Source organism: Conger conger, chromosome 7 (assembly GCF_963514075.1).
Source record: "Conger conger chromosome 7, fConCon1.1, whole genome shotgun sequence".
Lineage (NCBI taxonomy): Eukaryota > Metazoa > Chordata > Actinopteri > Anguilliformes > Congridae > Conger > Conger conger.
This window is the reverse complement of record NC_083766.1, coordinates 58,485,271-58,508,707: the sequence shown is the minus strand read 5'-3', so window position 1 is coordinate 58,508,707 and position 23,437 is coordinate 58,485,271. Positions and strand designations below refer to the sequence as shown.

The window sequence follows — 23,437 nt, the reverse complement described above, 5'->3', positions numbered from 1 at the left end:
TGGACCCACGCAAGAACCTGAAGCCTCCCCCCCTAAACTCAGTGTCAGTGAGGAGAGGCATATGCTGCGGCTGCACTGCAAAACCCCCGACGTGTTCGAAGAAATACCAGTGCACATCCCAGACAACAGGCAGGAGAAGTACGAAGTGCAAAGTCACGTCTTTCGAAAGTCTGGGTCCTGATCCTGCCCCAGATTCCCAAACCAATGCAGCTGTTCAAAGAGCTCATCAACAGCAAGGAGGAGGGATCAAATCCCGCAGAAAACAAGCTGGCTATATTTAGGGCATGGGTGGTAATTATAATCTATATTACTTGTAGAAGTAGGAAAAGTAACATATTATAAGTTTACTTTTATATATCTTTTATTTCTCATTAGGGTACTATATAAAGTAGAAAAATGTAGAGAAATTATCATATTTAGATAAATATAATATTATAGGAATAGTTTCTTTTTAAACGTCAAGAAGGGGGAGCTATAGGATAAGGCTAAGGCCAAAGAGGATGGATAAAGGAAGGGTGTACCTTGATTTTTAAACATCGTGGTGGAAAGGTAATTTAGAAAGAGCTAAGAGGGGTATATGTAACTTGCATGTGATTAGCAAACTGCAAAAGATGATATGTACACTGTAATCTGTACAACTCTATTCTTTTGATTGATTATAATAAAGTATATCTTACTATAATCATATGTGATAAAGATTCTTTAGAGGAATACATTGAATACAGGACATCGATTACCAGATTTGCATCACACCCTTCACTTCGAGACTGGGCTGGAAGTTCAGTAGAACTTACCAGGGCTCCAGGACGTTCGGAGTACTTGAGTTCGTCCCCGAGACACCTCATTGTGAGGTACTGCTCGTGGGAACGTGAGGTCTGAGCTCGGCAAGGGGTCCGTGGCTCACGACAACCTGACGACATCAGAATAAACCATAAGTTCCGGGGCTGGTGAATAATTCGTTTTCTTTATTGCAATAATGTTCTGGTCCAGAAGAGCAATGCACAAAACAAATCTGTTACATCTCAATATTTGATGGCATTATCAGAGAGTAGAAAGAGTAGCACATCCATATGTATTTGCCATTATAATGTATGGCATGCACAAGGCTAATCATGGTGTTTGAGATTTAAAACATCAAATAAAAGACCCGAGTTATATATGGCACAAAATGCTGTAACAAATCTTTGCATGACGGCCACATTTCCTGTGGGAAGCAGCTGCATTATTTTATATTGAATGGTTAATGGTTGGCATTTACATAGCGCCTTTATCCAAAGCGCTGTACAATCGATGCTTTTCTTTCACCCAGTCATACACACACTCACACACCAACCGCGATTGGCTGCCATGCAAGGCGCCGACCAGCTCGTCAGGAGCATTCGGGGGTAAGGTGTCTTGCTCAGGGACACTTCGACACAGCCCGGGCAGGGGATAGAAACGGCAACCCTCCAACTGCCAGACGACTGCTCTTACTGCCTGAGCCAATGAGACGACTGCTCTTACTGCCTGAGCCAATGAGACGACTGCTCTTACTGCCTGAGCCAATGAGACGACTGCTCTTACTGCCTGAGCCAATGAGACGACTGCTCTTACTGCCTGAGCCATGTTGCATTGCCTCTATCAGGGCTCGGCCGTTAAATGTGGCTATAGCCTCTCGGGGTAGTTCAGTTTGTGCTGTAGATATAGTCACATACAGTGGGCTCAAGAATTATTGGCGCCCCTCACCAGCAATGCACAAACAAGGCTTAAAAAAAAAGAATAATATAATTATAGAGAAAGGTAATACACCAACATGTGCCAAATACTGTACTTTATTAATGTTTCAATGGAAACAACCAAAATCATAACAATCATTTAATAATAAATAAATTTCAACAAAATGAAGGTTTCAGAATTATTGGCACCCTTCACCTAGTACTTGCAACCACCTCTGGCAAGGATAACAGCATGGAGTCTCTTCCTGTAATTTTTGACAAGATTAAGGAACACATTTGGAGGGATTTTGGACCATTCCTCTTTGCATATCCTTTCAAGATCCTTCACGTTCTTCGGTCTGTGCTTATCAACTGACCTCTTCAACTCAAGTTTTCGATTGGATTGAGGTCTGGTGACTGAGATGGCCATTGCAGACCGTTGATTTTGTTGTCACGGAACCATTTCTGTGTGGATCTTGAGGTGTGTTTTGGGTCATTGTCTTGTTGGAAAGTCCACCTACGACCAAGTCCCAGACTTCTGGCAGAGGGAACCAGATTTTCAGCCAAGATTGCCTGCTACTTGCTGGAATTCATTATGCCATCAATCCTAACCAGTGCCCCTGGACCTCTGGAATTAAAACAGCCCCAAAACATGACTGACCCACCACAATATTTCACTGTGGGTATCAGGTGCTTCTCCTTGTATGCATCTCTGTTCCTACGCCAAACATACCGATGCTGTATCTGACCAAAACGTTCAATTTTGGTCTCATCTGACCAGAGAACCTTGTTCCAGTCATAATGTAAATGACGTTTGGCAAACTCCACGCGCTTTCTTCTGTGTCTTGTGGTCAGAAAAGGCTTTCTTCTGGCAACCCTTCCAATGAGGCTGTGGTTATGGAGTGTGATGGTGCTTTTTGAAACCTGGTGACCCCAAGATGCCACCAAGGCCTGCAATTATTTCACTGTGATCCTTGGGGATTTTGTTGCTTCTCTCACCATTCTCCTCAGTATCCTGGGCGGCAAGATGCAGTTGCGTCCTCTACCCATGAGATTTTCAACAGTTCCATATCTTTTGAACTTTTTTATAATTGCTCTGACAGTGCTCAGTGGTATATTCAATCGTTTGTGAATTTTCTTGTAGCCATTACCACGTTTATGAAGGTCCATCTGCCTATTTTGAACTGCCAATTCTTTTGTTTTCTTCATGGTGTTGGATGACAACAGGATATTGCATGTGTGTTACCTCATTTTTATACCCTAGTGAAACAGGAAGTGATGTAATCACTCAATACAGTTCCTTAACACATAGATAAACTTAAATAAGTGGAAGTTAATACCTGGTTTAATTTTGCTAGGTGTTATTTACAATAATCTTTAAGGGTCAATAATCTTTAAATCAGTAAATGATTTTTGTTGGTTCCATTGAAACATTAATATAGCACAGTATTTATCACATGTTGGTATTTCGAGTTTGTCTATAAATATATTGTTGAGAATTATTTTGAGTATTGTTTGTTCATTTTCTGTCAGGGGTGCCAATAATTTTTGAGCCCACTGTAGGTAAGGCTTTCTCTTAATTTCTCAGCCAATATAGACAGCTACCCCCCTTCAACTATCCTCCCCCAATTAAAGAAATAAATAATAATAAAATAAAATAAAAATAATGCCACCCTACGTGCCTGGGTGGCACTCCACTGGCATTGTTGTCTGAAATTACCGAAATGTGATGCCCTCAATGACATATTATTATCGCGCTTTTTTTAGCCTTATTTTTGGTGCTAAATGTTGCCGGTGGACTTTTGGTGGAATGCCCAGATCTGGTAGCACCCACCTCTCGTAGGAGGGAAGTTACACAAGAGGAGAGGTGATTTGAGAGCGCGCACAGAAGAGAAAGTTTCGGCTATCAGACATGAACCAACGGCAGAAGAAAAGTAAAATGTACCTCGGATTTGGAGACTCGCCGGACCTTTTCATCTTGAGGGGCCTGCCCGGATCAAAAAAGAGTCAATTAGCACGGTAAGCTTTTTTACACCCGACTTCGCCGTACTCTTCATAATAGAAGAGCATTTAATTTGATCTATATGAAACATTGTAGCCCATTATTTTAAATCAATGAAATGTGCACTTGATTGAAATTAAATAAATTATCCTGCATTTCGCAGAGAAAACAAGCTTTGACTATTTAGTATTTTGGCTATTAGCACTAAAATAAAATAACTTAAAAAAATGAAATGGAAATGGATATAAGCATGTAGATGTAAGAAGTTAAAGCACAGGATAGTAAGCAGGGTGATACAATAAAGTTTTCCGATGTAAGACTGAGACCACCTCTGATGAATTTGGGAGCGAAGTGAATTAAAAGCTGCCTGACTGCTTTTCCATTGATTGACAGGAGCATTAGAGGGCCGTAGCTGCTCCGGTACATCGCGTTGTTCATTCCAGCCACTGGTCATAGCTGCAGTTATAATAGAATATAATTTAACAGAATGTTTGTCGTTATTGCAGGGAAATCAATGCGCTATATGGTCATACAGGAGTAATATTGAGCACGGATGATTTTTTCATTAAGAACCGTAAATATAACTTTGACTACAGCCAGCTGGCAGAGGCACATGCGTGGAATCAGGACAGAGGTATTTTATTCATTTATATGTGAAAATTATATATGAAGACTTGAAGATATGAAGACTTTTCTCCCCTCACAATTGAATTGTTCCACAGCGTGGGACGCCATTGACGATAACGAAAATCCAATTATCATCGATAACACCAACATGCGTTTCCGTGATATGAGGCGTTACGTTGAAATGGTAAGGATTTTCAAATCAAATGTATTTGTGCAATGTATTTCCTTAATTAAATTGTCAAGATATGTCTGCCATATTTTGAGAGGTATCAAACTGAATACGATTGGGTTTTACTCAAAATGAGGATTCACATCATGTTTATATCAATCTGAGAACTGAAAAGCACTGAGTTCAGGCAAAAAGTGTGTACAGTGTAAAATAGTTTGTGGTTATATATTCCATTATAACTGCAGCCATGACCAGTGGCTGGAATAAATAACGCGATGTACCAAGAGCAGTTACGGCCCAGTAATGCTCCTGTCAATCAATGGAAAAGCAGTCAGGCAGCTTTTAATTCACTTTGCTCCCAAATTAATCAGAGAGGTGGTCTCAGTCTCACATCGGAAAACTTTATTGTATTACCCTGCTTACTATCCTGTGCTTTAACTTCTTACATCTACATGCTTATATCCATTTTCATCTCATTTTAAAAGTTATTTCATTTTAGTGCTAATAGCCAAAATACTAAATCGTCAAAGCTTGTTTTCTCTGCGAAATGCAGGATCATTTATTTCATTTCAATCAAGTGCACATTTTATTTATCTTACTTTTACTTGATACTGTATGTTTTTCATCATTTTCCACATCATAGGCTTACGTTAAATACATATCGTACTTATTTTTTGCCCCATTGTCTTACCCTTGAGGTGTGACATCACAAATATGTGATTAGAATGCTCTGAACAGAACATTCAAATGCTGGTGTCACAATCACTGGTAACTGAATGCAGTGGAGTTCTATAACACTGACTGACTGAACTCCTTCTTAAGCACAACATAACATTCATAAGCACTACATAAGCATTCACAAGTGCTTATGTCAATTACCGCAAATAGGCATATGGTGTGTGAGGTCAACATTGATGACATACATTGTGGCAGTTTATTTGCAGCAAGTGACATAACCATGAAATACGAAATAAACTGCCACAATATATGTCATCAATGTTGACATAATACACCATACGCCTATTTTTGATATAAACACTTACAGATATGCTATGTAGTGCTTATGAATGTGCTATGTAGTGCTTATGAAGGAGTTATATAGCCTTTATGAAGGAGTTATATAACTCTTTTGTAGGTCCCTTCAAAGAAAGTTTTCCTAAATATTTTCAAATAGCTACATCAGCACCAGGTTAGTTAGGGACATTATTGGTACTGAATTGGTACAATAAAAATTGGCATTCCATCACGTCATGCAACCAATCTTCTAGAATTGGGATTTGGAGATTGTGTTTAAATGGATAATTAATTATAATGACACCAGCAAGGTTTTTTATTTTCTTTCTTTCAGGGATGTAATGAGTACTACATTACGTTTAAAACGACCCCAGACACCTTTTGGTGCAGTGTTGAAGAGTTACACAAGTAAGTCTTTATAATTATATAAAAATCAATCCAATATTCTTATTTGTTTTCCCTTAAACTCACTACAAACACTAGGAAATCAGCCCCAAGGAAGCAAAGGAAATAAAGCTCATTACGTTTTTGAGTCAGTGATATGGAATAGTGCTACTTTTGCATTAAGTGATGTTTGAATGATGAAAATGTTCAGAATAAGATCACGCAACATTTGTTTCTTAATATGAGTGCCGTTAAATGTGGCTATAAAAGTTTCTTAAACATTTCAAGTAGCCATTGGTGTGGAATAAAGGCAGCAATTGGCTATGGCCAATTGAGTTGAGTGTACACTCACCGACCTAAACGCTATTCAAGTTCGGCGCTATACAAAGGATCTCTTGGTTTAGACTTGAGTTCTTGTTGCTATGGTATAGTTTGATATGAGTAAACAGCCACGTGTGGTTTATGCCTTAACTTCCTGTTTTTGTCTTACCAGGAGGGCCAATTGTGGGATCCCAATATCAGTAATGTACAGGATGAAGGAGAACTACAGGCGCGCTAAGAACATTTACCAAGTACTAAATGGCAGTGATTAGATGGCAAACAGAGGATTCGTTGACATTCTCCCAGCTTGTCCCCAGCAGAATTGCTTTTTTGCTGTTTAACGCAAAATGTTGAGGCTACAGCCAAAGCGAATAGTGTTAAGAAATGTGTACTGTGATGAAATATTGGTTGCAGAAAAAGGTTGATCCGGATTCCATGCAATCCCAATTTTTTGGGATTGTGGATGTAGGAGGTGATGAAATTGGCGGGTATGTTCTATGGGTGTGACGTCACATTAGGTTTCAGCCTACTGTTGTCAGTGAAGGTGAATGTTTAGGAAGGTTTACAGAGTTTCTCTTGGACTGCCCGAGAGATGCTCTGGCTGTGTGCGCTTTGACGCTGTAAATAAATTGTGGCTCACAGGAATCTGCTGTTGCCGTCTCGTCTGTGGAGCTCCTGGGGGGTGTTGGTCACCAAATCACTATCCTATCACGCTAAACTATTCTATGTAATAATAACCATAATCCATCCATTGTCTTAACCCGCTTATCCTGAACAGGGTTGTGGGGTGGCGGGAGCCTATCCCAGCATACATTGGACGAAAGACAGGAATACACCCTGGACAGGTCGCCAGTCCATCGCAGGGCACACACACCATTCAGAGAACATGCAAACTCCACACAGAGAGGTCCCGGCCGACCGGGATTCAAACCCAGGACCTCCTTTCTCTGAGGTGGTGTTGCGACCTATAATTATTTGGGGAATCTGCATATTGATCATTTGGGCTGAAATGGGCTGAGATAGATTTCATCTGTTTGGGCAGAGTGTATTCGGTTTTCATTGTGTTTTGACATTGCTTATATTCTAAATATGATTCTGATTAATGTTACTAAGTAGAGTTCAGAGTTCAGTATTGACAGTGATGTCATCAATAGGTAGAGAAAAGTTGAGTCACATTGAGCATACGTTGTTGTGTACTGATATTTGCGCCAGTCTTCTCTGTGTAAAATAACTTCAACTAAGAACTGAGAAAAAACAGTTGCCAAATGGAAGAGACAAAGTCATGTCTGCTTAAGGGTGCAACATAAAACTGGTGTTTCCGACCGGTCGTCGTTTTTTAACCTGACCACTCCTTCATCTCTTTTTCTCTTCCACTCTCCTCTAACACCCATCCATCTCTCCCACCATCCACTGTCACCTGTCGGCGGAACCTACGCCACCTGTCTACCTCCACCCTCTCATCTACAATCCTCTCCTCCCAACCATCCGCGGAGTCTTTCTCTCGACTGTCTCCCGATGATGCTGCTACAACTCTCATGTCCTCCCTCTTATCTTCCTTTGACTCTCTGTGTCCCCTCACCACCAAACTAGCTTGGGCCTCCCCACCCAGTCCTTGGCTTTCTGATGCTCTACGAGCTGTCCGAACCGAAAAGCGGGCAGCGGAGAGAAAATGGAAAAGGTCCTGTCTCCCCAGTGATATGACTTATTATCATCATCACCATGCCCTCTTATCATCTTTCCATTCCTCTGTCTCTCTAGCTAAATCTTCCTTCTTTCACTCAAAAATTAACGCGGCTGCCTCTAATCCCCGCAAACTGTTTTCAACCTTCTCCTCTCTTCTGGCCCCCCCTCCCCCCCACCCCCCTCATCACTCACACCTCATGACTTTGTCTCCTTCTTTGAAAAGAAGGTTGATGCCATTCGCAACTCCTTCTCACAACCCTCTCCCCCTGCTGACCCTCCTACCTTCCCCAACTCCCTAGCCTCCTTCTCTCCCGACACATTGAAACTCCTTACATCCCACCGCCCGACCACCTGTCCTCTTGACCCCATCCCCTCTCCCCTCCTACAATCTATCCAATGACATTCTCCCTTTTCTCTCCTCTCTAATCAACACCTCCCTCTCTTCTGGCACCATGCCCTCTTCCCTGAAGAGGGCCAGAGTCACTCCCCTGCTCAAAAAACCTACTCTTGACCCCTCTGCCCTGAACAACTACCGGCCTGTCTCTCTTCTTCCCTTTCTCGCTAAAACTCTCGAATGGGCGGTCTGCTCCCAACTGTTCACTTATCTTCTCCACAACAATCTCCATGACCCCAACCAGTCTGGCTTCAAGAGTGGCCACTCCACTGAGACTGCCCTGCTCGCGGTCACTGAGGCACTCCACTCTGCTAAAGCCAAATCCCTCTCCTCTGTTCTCATCTTCCTCGACCTGTCGGCCGCCTTCGATACAGTCAACCATGAGATTCTGCTCTCATCGCTGTCTGGGATGGGTGTCACAGGGTCGGCACTCGCTTGGTTTTCCTCCTACCTGTCTGGTCGCTCCTACCAGGTGACTTGGAGGGGCTCAGTCTCTGACCCTCACCCCCTACAAACTGGAGTCCCACAGGGCTCAGTTCTTGGGCCTCTCCTCTTCTCGCTATACACCATGGTTCTGTTATCTGTTCCCATGGCTTTTCTTTTCTTATCATTCTTACGCTGATGACACCCAACTCTTTATTTCCTCCCCCCCCGACACCCAAGTCACCACACAGATCTCTGCCTGCTTGGCTGATATCTCTGAGTGGATGACTTCCCATCACCTGAAGCTCAACCTTGCCAAAACTGAGCTTCTCTACATCCCTGCTAAGTCCTCTCCTTCAATCGACCTCTCACTGACTGTTGAGGACTTTGTAGTTTCCTCCTACCGTACGGCAAAGAATCTTGGGGTGACTCTTGATAACTGCCTCACCCTGGCTCTACAAGTATCCTCCGCTGCCAGAACCTGCAGGTTCTTTCTGCATAATATACGCCGTATCCGTCATCTCCTGACGGAGAAAGCCACCCAGCTCCTAGTCCAGGCGCTCGTCATTTCTGCAACTCTCTCCTAGCCGGTCTCCCAACGTGTGCCATCAAGCCCCTCCAGCTGGTCCAGAATGCTGCAGCCCGCCTGATCACCAGTCAGCCCAGGTCGGCTCATGTCACTCCGCTTCTCATTGGCCTCAACTGGCTTCCTATTGCCGCACGCATCCGTTTCAAGGCCCTTGTGTTGGCATTTCAGGCTGCTAAGGGGACTGCCCCACCTTACATACAATCCTTGATCACTCCCTACTCCCCAGCTAGACCACTCTGGTCTGCCAGCTCTGGTCGCCTTATGGTTCCCTCTCTACGTGCACCTGGCGGTCGAGCTGCACGTTCACGCCTGTTTTCCGTTCTGGTTCCTCAGTGGTGGAATGACTTGCCTACCACTGTCAGGACAGCAGAATCCCTCCCCCTATTTTCAAACTCTACCTTAGTCCTCCCTCCTGATTTCCCCGCCCCTCCTTTCTGATATCCCTTTTTTATTGTCTAACCCCCCCCCCCCCCCCCAAAAAAACAAATAAAAAAAAAATTTGCACTTATGATGACTATATGTTTAGAACAGCATTCCATGTGTATTTTCCTAGTTCTGGATGTGATGCTTTGACTTGTGGCAGAACCTATGCACTTGTAAGTCGCTTTGGATTAAAAGCGTCTGCCAAATGACAAAAATGTAAATGTAAATATAACCACAAAGAAAGGGAAAAGTCACGAGCGAACGGCAAGTGCCTACTGGACGTCCATACGGCAGTGCTACAAATGAAACGGTGAAGGTAAAAGTTTTCTATCATGTCGAAAGTGCAAGAGATGTCGTCTGACTGGGAAAGTATTGTGGCAGAGAAAAGTTACTCACACTGAAAGCACCGGAATTGTATGTTTTATGCGCAGCACTTAGTCTTACAGTGGATAACATTACATTACATTATTGGCATTTGGCAGACGCTCTTATCCAGAGTGACGTACAACAAAGTGCCTACCCATAACCAGGGGTAAGTGCGCTGAAAGACCCTAGAGGGAAGTACAATTTCAACTGCTACCTGTACAACAAAGATAAGGACCAGGGCCTATTTTTATTTTTTTAAACAACAAATAAACAAACAAACAACAAAGCAAAAGTGACCAAACTTAACTATCCAAATACTGCTGACCTAGCCAACTAAAAATACCGAAACACTACGTAAATCACAAAGACAACAATTAAGGATCACAGGGAGGTAGGGAGGGACAAAGAGGTACCCCGCAAGTTGAGGAGGCTTACCCTGCAGCCTATAGAAGCGGAAGATGTAATTTCTAGAGAGGATGCAGGGATGTGTTTTTTATTGCAACTAAATTACAAAATTGACAAACTAATAGAGAAAACTGACAATATTGATGGCTCTCCGCATCAAAAAGTAGTCCAAGAGCACCACCCTGTGGACAAAAAACGCACCCAGTAAAACGAACAAAGAACAAAGAGAAAGTGTTTCGCCACGAAACGCAACTGCAGCAGCAGCCTCTGTAGCAAGTCAGAATGTCTCTTATGTTCATCCACTGTACAGGAGAGATTTAAAAATAACTGGACAAATTGGAGAACCAAATCAAAAGGATAACCTAACCTACACTAGTTTGGAAAGACAAATTCAAAGGGCACTGACCAAAGGATATGATGAGGGAGAAGTCGTAGAAGCCGTCATTCAAGCCATAGCTCCAGGAACAAAACTGAAGAGTTACCTGGAAAGTAGAGTGGATTTGACATTGCAAGCTCTCAGGCAAGTTTTACGGATGCATTACGTTGAGAAGGATGCTGTACCACTCCCTCACACCGCAGTTCAGGAACATAAAGAAACGCCCATACAGTTTTTAATAATAATAATAAACTTTATTTATAAAGCACATTTAAAACAACCATGGTTGACCAAAGTGCTGTACAAAACCAGGCATAAAGATAAAATGAAATAAAATGAGATAAAATTAAATAAAATGAAATAAAATGAAATACATGTACATTATCTTGATTTCCCATTTATGTCTGACATAAAGGCCTCACTAAAAAGGTGGGTTTTTAACAAGGATTTAAAAACATCTATGTTTTGGGCAGATTTTATATGTGGCAGATTTAATATGTTTTTGATGAGACCAATGGATCTGAGACAACAAATGGCCATCGCTTCAGAAAGAATCAAGTCTGGTTTGAAGTACAGTTCAGAATTAATTCAAAATCAGTTCCTCCAAACGGTAATGACGGGCCCCACGATGACGCCATTCGAACAGACATAAAGCCATTCTTACAAGATCCAGAAGTGACAGATGAAATCCTTCTTGAAAAAAATGACTGCTGTGTACACTCATGAATTGGAAAGAAAGAACAAGCTACAAGGTACAACGAAAAGCAAAGACTATTTAAGTGGCGGCCATTAGAGAGGAAAATGAGGAAAATGAGGAGGCGAGAGGAGGGGAGGCACAGGAGCGGAGGGGCGCCTAATCAGTGACGTGCCTCTGTTATTGATCATATCATTTACAAACGCTGTTAAATACAGCAAATGCCGACTCAAAATAATTTTCCCCGCATCGCTTTGGCGCCCCCTCTAGTGCATACCCACTCTTTGTGCCACCATGTCCTGGTGAGAAACCTCACACCTAGAGGCGGCACTGGAAAACTACGCAGCTACTGGGAAGACATGACCCATGTTGTCAAGGGAAGAAAAGGCCCCGATAGTCCAGTGTACATGGTTGAGCCATTGCAAGGAACAGGAAGAAGACGTGTGCTACACCGCAATCTGCTCCTTCCATGCCCCTACGTGGTCGAAGAGCCAGAGGTCCATGAACCTAACCTGAAACAGAAAAGCAACGGAAACAAAACAAAACCGAGAACAAGACAACAACATAAGGACAAGCACAATACCTACCCGTCAGATACTGACAGTTCCAGTGAAGAGGGGTATCACTTGTGGACAGCAGTGAGACAGGCTGATCCGCTCCTCAATGGGGAAGCAGAGGAGTTCTGTCCAAGGAATGAGACACCCAGAGACAGGCCTGAGATGGCGATCGTACCTGAGGATAACCCCAAACAGGAACACACTGAGGAGAGGCATAGCGCCGTGGAAGAGCCTGAAGCTCCAGCTGTTGAATCCGAAAATGAGCAGAGTGATGCTGAAACATGGAGGGACAGACCTGAGAGAGTCCGACAGCCCAGACGTGTCTACACGTATGACCAGCTAAGTCAGCCGACCTTTCAGCAGCTGCACACCTGCCCTGTCAGTGTGAGAAGGCCCTGAGGGACCAGCCATGACCTGTGCAAAAGATCATCATTCATGTATCCTGTTCATCACGAATGGATATGAAATACACACAGAGACAATTTAATAAGTTCGTTTATTTGTAATTTTCTAAGAGTTCATGGTGTTGTGGTAACTGACACATATTACGGAGTATAGAAACAGGTTATCTGAACATTTATTTAAATAATAAGAACAGAAATGGGGGTACTATGCTTGTATTTTGGAGTTAAGTCAGTGGTGTGGTACATATGCACTAAAGAAAGAAATGAGTAGTGTACACTTAGACAGAATAGACTTACTGAATACATGGCTTTAAAATGTGTAAACACACAATAGTGGGTGTATATAGTATTTTCCTTGTCCCGTGTGCGAAGATCTGGGGGGCCCACCAATACTTCGATGGACTATTCACCCTTCAATACTAATGGACGATGGACATCGGTGGTGTTTTGATATACGATGCCATTTCCGCCATTTCAGTTGAAGCACGTACAGTTAATTATAGCCGCTGGTTTCCTGGAAATGGCAGCAGAGCAGCAGCACGACAGCGGTGTGAGTAACTGACGGTTGCCTCCCAATGACGTAATAAGTACGGACGTGTTGGCGCCCCCCCACCAACAGGCAGGATTTTTACATTACATTACATTACATTACATTACATTACATGACATTACAGGCATTTAGCAGACACTCTTCGTACAACGAAGTGCAGATCAAACATTATCAGAGAGTAGAAAGAGCAGCACATCCATATTCTTTTGGCCATTATAATGTATGGCATGCACAATGCTAATCATGGTGGTTGAGATTTAAAACATTAAATAAAAGACCTGAGTTATAAAGGCACAAAATGCTGTTACAAAACATTGCATGACGGCCACATTTCCTGTGGGAAGCAGCTGCAATATTTTGTATTGCCTCTATCAGGGCTCAGCCGTTAAATGTGGCTATACCCTCTCGGGGTAGTTCAGTTTGTGCTGTAGATAGTCACATAGGTAAGACTTTCTCTTAATTTCTCAGCCGAAACAGACAGCTACCCCCCTTCAACCACCCTCCCTCAATTAAATAAATAAATAAATTAATATAAACGGTCAGGGAACCCCCAAGGCTTGCCCTAGGTGCCTGGGTGGCACTCCACTGGCATCGTTGACTGAAATTACCTTAATGTGATGCCCTCAATTACATTCTATTATAGCGCTTTTACAAAAAGAAACTGCCTATAAAACATTTTTTTGCCTTATTTTTGGTGCTAAATGTTGCCGGTGGACTTTTTAGAGTGCCTATATCTGGTAACGCCCACCTCGCGGAGGGGGGAGGTTACACAAGAGGAGAGGCGATTTGAGAGCGCGCACAGAAGAGAAAGTTTTGGCTATCCTGTCTAAATCAGACATGAACCAACGGCAGGAGAATCGGAAAATGGACCTCGGATTTGGAGACTGGCCGGACCTTTTCATATTGAGGGGCTTGCCCGGATCAAAAAAGACTGACTTAGCATGGTAAGCTTTTAGTCATCTTAAGGTGGGACTGGGCAAAAGTATTTGGACAGTGATATTTTATTTTGGCTGGTAGTCTGTACTCTTATTCATTGTTTTATTACAAATGTGCGGTTTAAATAACAATAATTGTGTATCTGTCCTACTTTTGCATTTAACGGTATAAATGAATAGGTAGATAGATGACCAGAAGTTAAAGTGTAAAGCATATTTATCAGACATTTTAATTCAAAGACTAAATGAAACTGGCTGAAGCCAAAGACCGTTTACTAGGAAAACGAAACACCCGACTTCACCGTACTCTTCATAATAGAAGAGCTTTTAATTTTATCTATATGAAACATTGTAGTCTATTATTTTAAAACCAAAATGCTGTATATAAGCACTAAAATAAAATAACTTAAAAAATGAGATGGAAATGGATATAAGCATGTAGATGTAAGAAGTTAAAGCACAGGATAGTAAGCAGGGTAATAAAATGAAGTTTTCCGATGTGAGACTGAGAGACCACCTCTCTGATGAATTTGGGAGCAAAGTGAATTAAAAGCTGCCTGACTGCTTTTCCATTGATTGACAGGAGCATTAGAGGCCGTAGCTGCTCTTGGTACATCGCGTTGTTCATTCCAGCCACTGGTCATGGCTGCAGTTATAATGGAATATAATTTAACAGAATGTTTTTTGTTATTGCAGGGAAATCTGGGAGCAATATGGTCGTACAGGAGTAATATTGAGCACGGATGATTATTTCATTGATGATGACGGTAACTATGAGTTTGACTACAGCCAGCTGGCAGTAGCACATGCGTGGAATCAGGACAGAGGTAATTTATTAATTTATTTGTGAAAATTCTATAAGAAGACATGAAGATATGAAGACTTTTCTCCCCTCATAATTGAATTGTTCCACAGCGTGGGACGCCATTGACAATAACAAAAATCCAATCATCATCGATAACACCAACATGAGTTTCCGTGATATGAGGCCTTATGTTGAAATGGTAAGGATTTTCAAATCAAATGTATTTGTGCAACGTATTTCCTTAATTAAATAGTCAAGATATGTGTGCCATACTTTGAGAGATATAAAACTGAATACGATTGGGTTTTACTCCAAATGAGGATTCACATCATGTTTATATCAATCTGAGAACTGAAAAGCACTGAGTTCAGGCAAAAAGTGTGTACAGTGTTCGTGGTTATCTATTCCATTATAACTGCAGCCATGACCAGTGGCTGGAATAAACACCGCGATGTACCAAGAGCAGCTACGGCCCAGTAATGCTCCTGTCAATCAATGGGAAAGCAGTCAGGCAGCTTTTAATTCACTTTGCTCACAAATTAATCAGAGAGGTGGTCTCAGTCTCACATCGGAAAACTTTATTGTACTACCCTGCTTACTATCCTGTGCTTTAACTTCTTACATCTACATGCTTATATCCATTTCCATCTAATTCTTTAAAGTTATTTTATTTCAATGGTAATAGCCAAAATACTAAATTGTCAAAGCTTGTTTTCTCTGCGAAATGCAGGATCATTTATTCAATTTTAATCAAGTGCAAATTTCATTTATCTTACTTTTACTTGATACTGTATGTTTTTCATCATTTTCCACATCATAGGCTTACGTTAAATACATTTTTTTTTTTTTTGCCCCATTGTCTTACCCTTGAGGTGTGACATCACAAATATGTGATTAGAATGCACTGAACTGAACATTCTAATGCAGGTGTCACAATCACTGGTATGTCAATTACCGCAAATAGGCATATGGTGTGTGAGGTCAACATTGATGCAGCAAGTGACATAACCATGAAATACGAAATAAACTGCCACAATGTATGTCATCAATGTTGACATAACACACCATATGCCTATTTTTGATATAAACACTTACGGATATGCTATGTAGTGCTTATGAATGTGCTATGTAGTGCTTATGAAGGAGTTATATAGCCCTTATGAAGGAGTTACATAGCTCCTATATAGGCCCCTTCAGATATATATATATACATATGTATATATATATATATATATATATATATATATATATATATTTAAATAGTTACATCAGCACCATGTTAGTTAGGGACATTATTGGTACTAAATTGGTACAAATTCTTGGCATTCCATCACGTCATGCAACCAATCTTCTAGAATTGGGATTTGGAGATTGCGTTTAAATGGATAATTAATTTTAATGACACGGGCAATGTCTTTTTTTCTTTCTTTCAGGGACATTACGACTACTACATTACATTTAAAACGACCCCAGCCACCTTTCAGTGCAGTGTTGAAGAGCTACACAAGTAAGTCTTTATAATTATATAAAAACAATCCAAAATTCTTATTTGTTTTCACTTAAACTCAACTACAAAACTACAAACACTAGGAAATCAGCCCCAAAGAAGCAAAGGAAATAAAGCTCATGACGTTTTTGAGTCAGTGATATGGAATTGTGCTACTTTTGCATTAAGTGATGTTTGAATGATAAAAATGTTCATAATTAGATCATGCTTTAAAACATTTGTTTCTTAATCTGAGTGCCTTTAAATGTGGCTATAAAAGTTTCTTAAACATTTCAAGTAGCCATTGGTGTGGGATAAACGCTGCAATTGGCTATGGCCAATTGAGTGGAGGCTATAGATTTAACATAGAGTCATTTATATTCAATGTACACTCACCGACCTAAACGCTATTCAAGTTCGGCGCTATACAAAGGATCTCTTGGTTTAGACTTGAGTTCTTGTTGCTATGGTATAGTTTGATATGAGTAAACAGCCACTTGTGGTTTATGCCTTAACTTCCTGTCTTACCAGGAGGGCCAATTGTGGGATACCAATATGGGTAATGTACAGGATGAAGAAGAAGTACATGCCCGTTAAGAGCTTTTACCAAGTACTATATGGCAGAGATTAGATGGCAAACAGAAGATTCGTCGACATTCTCCCAGCTTGTCCCCAGCGGAAGTGCTTTTTTGCTGTTTAACGAAATAAATGAAATGTTGGTGCAAAAGTTAAAGCAAATGTTGAGGCTACAGCCAAAGCGAATAGTGTTCAGAAATGTGTACTGTGATGAAATATTGGTTGCAGGAAAAGGTTGATCCGGATGTTTTTTTATCGGGATTGTGGATGTAGGAGGTGATGAAATTGGCGTTATGTTCTATGGGTGTGACATCACATTAGGTTTCAGCCTACTGTTGTCAGTGAATGTGAATGTTTAGGAAGGTCTACAGAGTTTCTCTTGGACTGCCTGAGAGATGCTCTGGCTGTGTGCACTTTGACGCTGTAAATAAATTGTGGCTCACAGGAATCTGCTGTTGCCGTCTCGTTTGTGGAGCTCCTGGGGGGTGTTGGTCACCAAATCACTCTCCTGTCACGCTAAACTATTCTATGTAATAATAACCATAATCCATCCATTATCTTAACCCGCTTATCCTGAACAGGGTCGTGGGGTGGCGGGAGCCTATCCCAGCATACATGGGACGAAAGACAGGAATACACCCTGGACAGGTCACCAGTTGTCGAGGACCCGGCCCTAGGCCCCCCTGATGAGAGATGGACAGAGATGGGTTAGGCAGGAATGCATTGTTAAGCCCTCGCACATGCCATTGAGGTGGTAGCAAGAACGCCCGTAAGAGGAAAAATATGTGGTTCAGAGCTAATGAGCAGCCCTAATTGTCAGCAGAGGAGTCTGAAGTCGGGGGACTTAGATTTAAGGTTCTAGAGAGCAAGGCTAAAGGTCTGACTGAGCCATGCGTAACATGAATGTATGATAACATTCTTGGTTTAGAAGTGTGGGCTTGCTCCTACAGGGGAGGAGCATAATGCCTGGTTAGAGGAAAACAATATAGATGATGGGGAAATGATAATCTGATCATTTATTGGATAGATTCAAAGAACTGACTGTAGAGGAGTTGGGTGATGAATTACACTCGGCTATTAATTGGATGTCCTTTGTAGATTTCTTAAGGCGCCACAAGAAAGTGCACCTGAAAAATGTATTGAGATGGTGGAAACTCCCTACTGGAGGGGTATATGACGTCAAAGTTTAGAGAGAGTCCAAGGAGAGACTATGACAGGGAGACAAATAACAGTGATGAATATGCTCATTAAAAAAGTTGCATAAGAGCTAGTGTTTTCCCACTCGGTATAATGGGGACATTTCTTATCAAAACAAGTACACTCTTATATAAGTTTCAGGATATATAAGGAGTGAGCTTTTAGATGTTAAAAAAGGCAGAAAGAAGAAAAAAAAGAGAAGCAAGAAAAAAGCCTCTTAGAATTTCGCTTAACAAGATATCTAATGGCTGTTGAAGAAAGAGCAACGCAGGACAGCTATAATCAAGCTCCCTCTGCGCGCCACTCCAGGATATGGATATGGAGAGCAGAGTGGCGTACGCGGTGCGGACTCAGCCCAAGAGTTATGGCGGCGGGACTGATGTCGAAGAGATGTTCATGCGCATCCCTCATCGTACAGAAAAGCTGATGAAGGAGTTTGGTGCTTTTGCGACATGCTTGGAGCCATGAACTACACCTGGCGGCCAACAGACGGGATGTGGGGTCCCTCCACGCTACAGAACACCTTCCTGCTGGACCCACGCCAGAACCTGAAGCCTCCCCCCCTAACCTCAGTGTCAGTGAGGAGAGGCACATGCTGCGGCTGCATTGCAAACCCCCCCCGACGTGTTCGAAGACTGCTGGATGTCTACAGAAGCAGCGGGTCCTCTGACTGGCAGGAGAAGTATAGTTTACCGGACACATCAGTGAACATCCCATACAACAGGCGAAGTGCAGGTGAAGGCTGTCACCAAGGACATCTGCGGCATTGGAGCCAGTGACTGGAGCAAAGTCACGTCTTACGAAAGTCTGGGTCCTGATCCTGTCCCAGATTCCCAAACCAATGCAACTGTTCAAAGAGCCCATCAACAGCAAGGAGGAGGGATCAAATCCCGCAGAAAACGAAATGGCTATATTTAGGGCATGGATGGAAATTATAATCTATATTACTTGTAAAAGTAGGAAAAGTAGTACATAGAAATTTAAGAAGTTTCCTTTCATTTTTATGTCTTTTATTTTTTAGTAAGATACTATAGAAGATAGCATTGTTAGGTGATTTAAAGTAATAAGTTTCCTTTCATTTTTATGTCTTTTATTTTTCAGTAAGATACTATATACGATATAAATAAGTAGTAGACTTTAGGGGTGTTCGTACCCATTGTATTAATGGAAGTTCAGTAGCTTTTATCTCCGTGAAGGGGGAGCCATAGGATAAGGTAAAGGCCAAAGAGGATGGTAGATATTTGAAGGGTGTATCTTGAATTTAACATCTGGTGGAAAGGTGAATTAGAAAGAGCAAAAGGGGTTATATGAACCTTATGTGAATCAAGTATGTGATTAGCAAACTGAAAGATGATATTTAACCTGTCAGCTGTATAACTCTATTCTTTTGATTATAATAAAGTATATCTGACTATAATCATATGTGAGAAAGGTTCTTTTAGAGGAATACAGTGAATACAGGAAATCATATACCAGATTTGCATCACACCCCTTCACTTCGAGACTGGGCTGGAAGTTCAGTAGAACTTACCAGTTCTCCAGGACATTCGAAAGTACTTAAAGGAAAAGAGAGTTTGTCCCCGAGACACCTCCTCGTGGGGTACTGCTCGTGGGAATGTGAGGTCTGAGCTCGGCACGGGGTCCGTGGCTCAGGACACAGTCCATCGTGGGGCACACACACCATTCAGAGAACATGCAAACTCCACACAGAGAGGCCCCGGCCGACCGGTATTCGAACCAAGGACCATTCTCTGAGGTGGTAGTGCTACCCACTGCACCATCCGAAGACGACTAGTTCCCAGGTACCTCACCTGATGACATCAGAAGACAACAACAAATGCTCAGGTACCTCACCTGACAACATTAGAATAAACCGACATCTAATGCTCAGGTACCTCACCTGACAACATTAGAATAAACCGACAGTTCCGCGGCTGGTGAATAATTTGTTTTCTTTATTGCAATAATATTCTGGTCCAGAAGAGCAATGTACAAAACAAAGGTAAAAATCTCTTGGTCATACAAATCTTTATACCATTTTCAAAACTCGTATATAATTGATACAAGCGTTTAACTGTCATTAACCATTTTAACTGATCCATATTATCATACATTAGTAATACAAAGCATTGTTGTTTGTAGATTCTTATTCTTTAATTAGCTCAACGGTTTTATGAAGTCCTTTGTTCACGGCCCCTCACTTTAAATTGGAATATCGGTTGCAGATGCAAACAAATAGACCAAGGCTGATCCAGATTTTATAGGTGGTGTTTTGATATACGATGCCATTTCCACCATTTCAGTTGAAGCACGTACAGGAAATAATGCCCGCTGGTTTCCTGGAAATGGCAGCAGAGCAGCAGCACGACAGCGGTGTGAGTAACTGACGGTTGCCTCCCAATGACGTAATAAGTACGGACGTGTTGGCGCCCCCCCACTAACAGGCAGGATTTTTACATTACATTACATTACATTACAGGCATTTAGCAGACACTCTTATCATGAGCGACGTACAACGAAGTGCAGATCAAACATTATCAGAGAGTAGAAAGAGCAGCACATCCATATTCTTTTGGCCATTATAATGTATGGCATGCGCAAGGCTAATCATGGTGGTTGAGATTTAAAACATCAAATATAACACCTGAGTTATATATGGCACAAAATGCTGTTACAAAACATTGCATGACGGCCACATTTCCTGTGGGAAGCAGCTGCATTATTTTATTTTGCCTCTATCAGGGCTCAGCCGTTAAATGTGGCTATACCCTCTCGGGGTAGTTCAGTTTGTGCTGTAGATACAGTCACATAGGTAAGGCTTTCTTTTAATTTCTCAGCCGAAATTAAATAAATAAATAAATAAATAAATAAATAAATAAATAAATAAATAAATAAATAAATAAATAAAAACGATCAGGGAACCCCCAAGGCTTGCCCTAGGTGCCTGGGTGGCACTCCACTGGCATCGTTGACTGAAATTACCTTAATGTGATGCCCTCAATTACATTCTATTATAGCGCTTTTACAAAAAGAAACTGCCTATAAAACATTTTTTTGCCTTATTTTTGGTGCTAAATGTTGCCGGTGGACCTTTTAGATTGCCCAGATCTGGTAACGCCCACCTCGCGCAGGGGGGAGGTTACACAAGAGGAGAGGCGATTTGAGAGCGCGCACAGAAGAGAAAGTTTTGGCTATCCTGTCTAAATCAGACATGAACCAACGGCAGGAGAATCGGAAAATGGACCTCGGATTTGGAGACAGGCCGGACCTTTTCATCTTGAGGGGCTTGCCCGGATCAAAAAAGACTGACTTAGCATGGTAAGCTTTTAGCCATCTTTAGGTGGGACTGGGCAAAAGTATTTGGACAGTGATATTTTATTTTGGCTGGTAGTCTGCACTCTTATTCATTTTCGTTTTATTACAAATGTGCGGTTTAAATAACAATAATTGTGTCTCTGTCCTACTTTTGCATTTAACGGTATAAATGAATAGGTAGATAGATGACCAGAAGTTAAAGTGTAAAGCATATTTATCAGAGATTTTAATTCAAAGACGAAATGAAACTGGCTGAAGCCAAAGACCGTTTACTAGGAAAACGAAACACCCGACTTCGCCGTGCTCTTCATAATAGAAGAGTAATTTTATCTATATGAAACTTTGCATCCCATTATTTTAAAACCAAAATGCTTTACATTAGCACTAAAATAAAATAACTTAAAAAATGAGATGGAAATGGATATAAGCATGTAGATGTAAGAAGTTAAAGCACAGGATAGTAAGCAGGGTGATACAATAAAGTTTTCCGATGTGAGACTGAGACCACCTCTCTGATTAATTTGTGAGCGAAGTGAATTAAAAGCTGCCTGACTGCTTTTCCATTGATTGACAGGAGCATTAGAGGGCCGTAGCTGCTCTTGGTACATCGCGTTGTTCATTCCAGCCACTGGTCATGGCTGCAATTATAATGGAATATAATTTAACAGAATGTTTGTCGTTATTGCAGGGAAATCTGGGAGCAATATGGTGGTACAGGAGTAATATTGAGCACGGATGATTATTTCATTGATGATGACGGTAACTATGAGTTTGACTACAGCCAGCTGGCAGTAGCACATGCGTGGAATCAGGACAGAGGTAATTTATTAATTTATTTGTGAAAATTATATATGAAGACTTGAAGATATGAAGACTTTTCTCCCCTCATAATTGAATTGTTCCACAGCGTGGGACGCCATTGACAATAACGAAAATCCAATCATCATCGATAACACCAACATGCGTTTCCGTGATATGAGGCCTTATGTTGAAATGGTAAGGATTTTCAAATCAAATGTATTTGTGCAATGTATTTCCTTTATTAAATAGTCAAGATATGTGTGGCATGCTTTGAGAGATATAAAACTGAATACGATTGGGTTTTACTCCAAATGAGGATTCACATCATGTTTATATCAATCTGAGAACTGAAAAGCACTCAGTTCAGGCAAAAAGTGTGTACGGTGTTCGTGGTTATCTATTCCATTATAACTGCAGCCATGACCAGTGGCTGGAATAAACAATGCAAGAGCAGCTACGGCCCAGTAATGCTCCTGTCAATCAATGGAAAAGCAGTCAGGCAGCTTTTAATTCACTTTGCTCACAAATTAATCAGAGAGGTGGTCTCTCAGTCTCACATCGGAAAACTTTATTTTATTACCATGCTTACTATCCTGTGCTTTAACTCCTTACATCTACATGCTTATATCCATTTCCATCTAATTCTTTAAAGTTATTTTATTTTAATGCTAATAGCCAAAATACTAAATTGTCAAAGCTTGTTTTCTCTGCGAAATGCAGGATCAATTATTCAATTTTAATCAAGTGCACATTTCATTTATCTTACTTTTACTTGATATTGTATGTTTTTCATCATTTTCCACATCATAGGCTTACGTTAAATACATATTTTTATTTTTTTTGTTTGCCCCGTTGTCTTACCCTTGAGGTGTGACATCACAAATATGTGATTAGAATGCACTGAACTGAAAATTCTAATGCTGGTGTCACAATCACTGGTAACTGAATGCAGTGGAGTTCTATAACACTGAATGACTGAACTCCTTCTTAAGCACAACATAACATTCATAAGCACTACATAAGCATTCACAAGTGCTTATGTCAATTACCGCAAATAGGCATATGGTGTGTGAGGTCAACATTGATGCAGCAAGTGACATAACCATGAAATACGAAATAAACTGCCACAATGTATGTCATCAATGTTGACATAACACACCATATGCCTATTTTTGATATAAACACTTACGGATATGCTATGTAGTGCTTATGAATGTGCTATGTAGTGCTTATGAAGGAGTTATATA

At 41.3% G+C, this 23,437-nt stretch overlaps 1 protein-coding gene across 1 annotated transcript; it reads left to right on the top strand.

Moving 5' to 3' along the window:
• The first annotated feature begins 3,548 nt into the window (after positions 1-3,548).
• LOC133134102 (NEDD4-binding protein 2-like 1) lies at positions 3,549-6,856 on the top strand. The gene is made up of 5 exons (XM_061250523.1): positions 3,549-3,713; positions 4,203-4,330; positions 4,419-4,507; positions 5,841-5,914; positions 6,384-6,856. Exons 1-5 carry the CDS (start codon positions 3,607-3,609, stop codon positions 6,481-6,483), a joined length of 498 nt encoding a protein of 165 aa, XP_061106507.1. The 5' UTR covers positions 3,549-3,606; the 3' UTR covers positions 6,484-6,856.
• Positions 6,857-23,437: the final 16,581 nt, after the last annotated feature.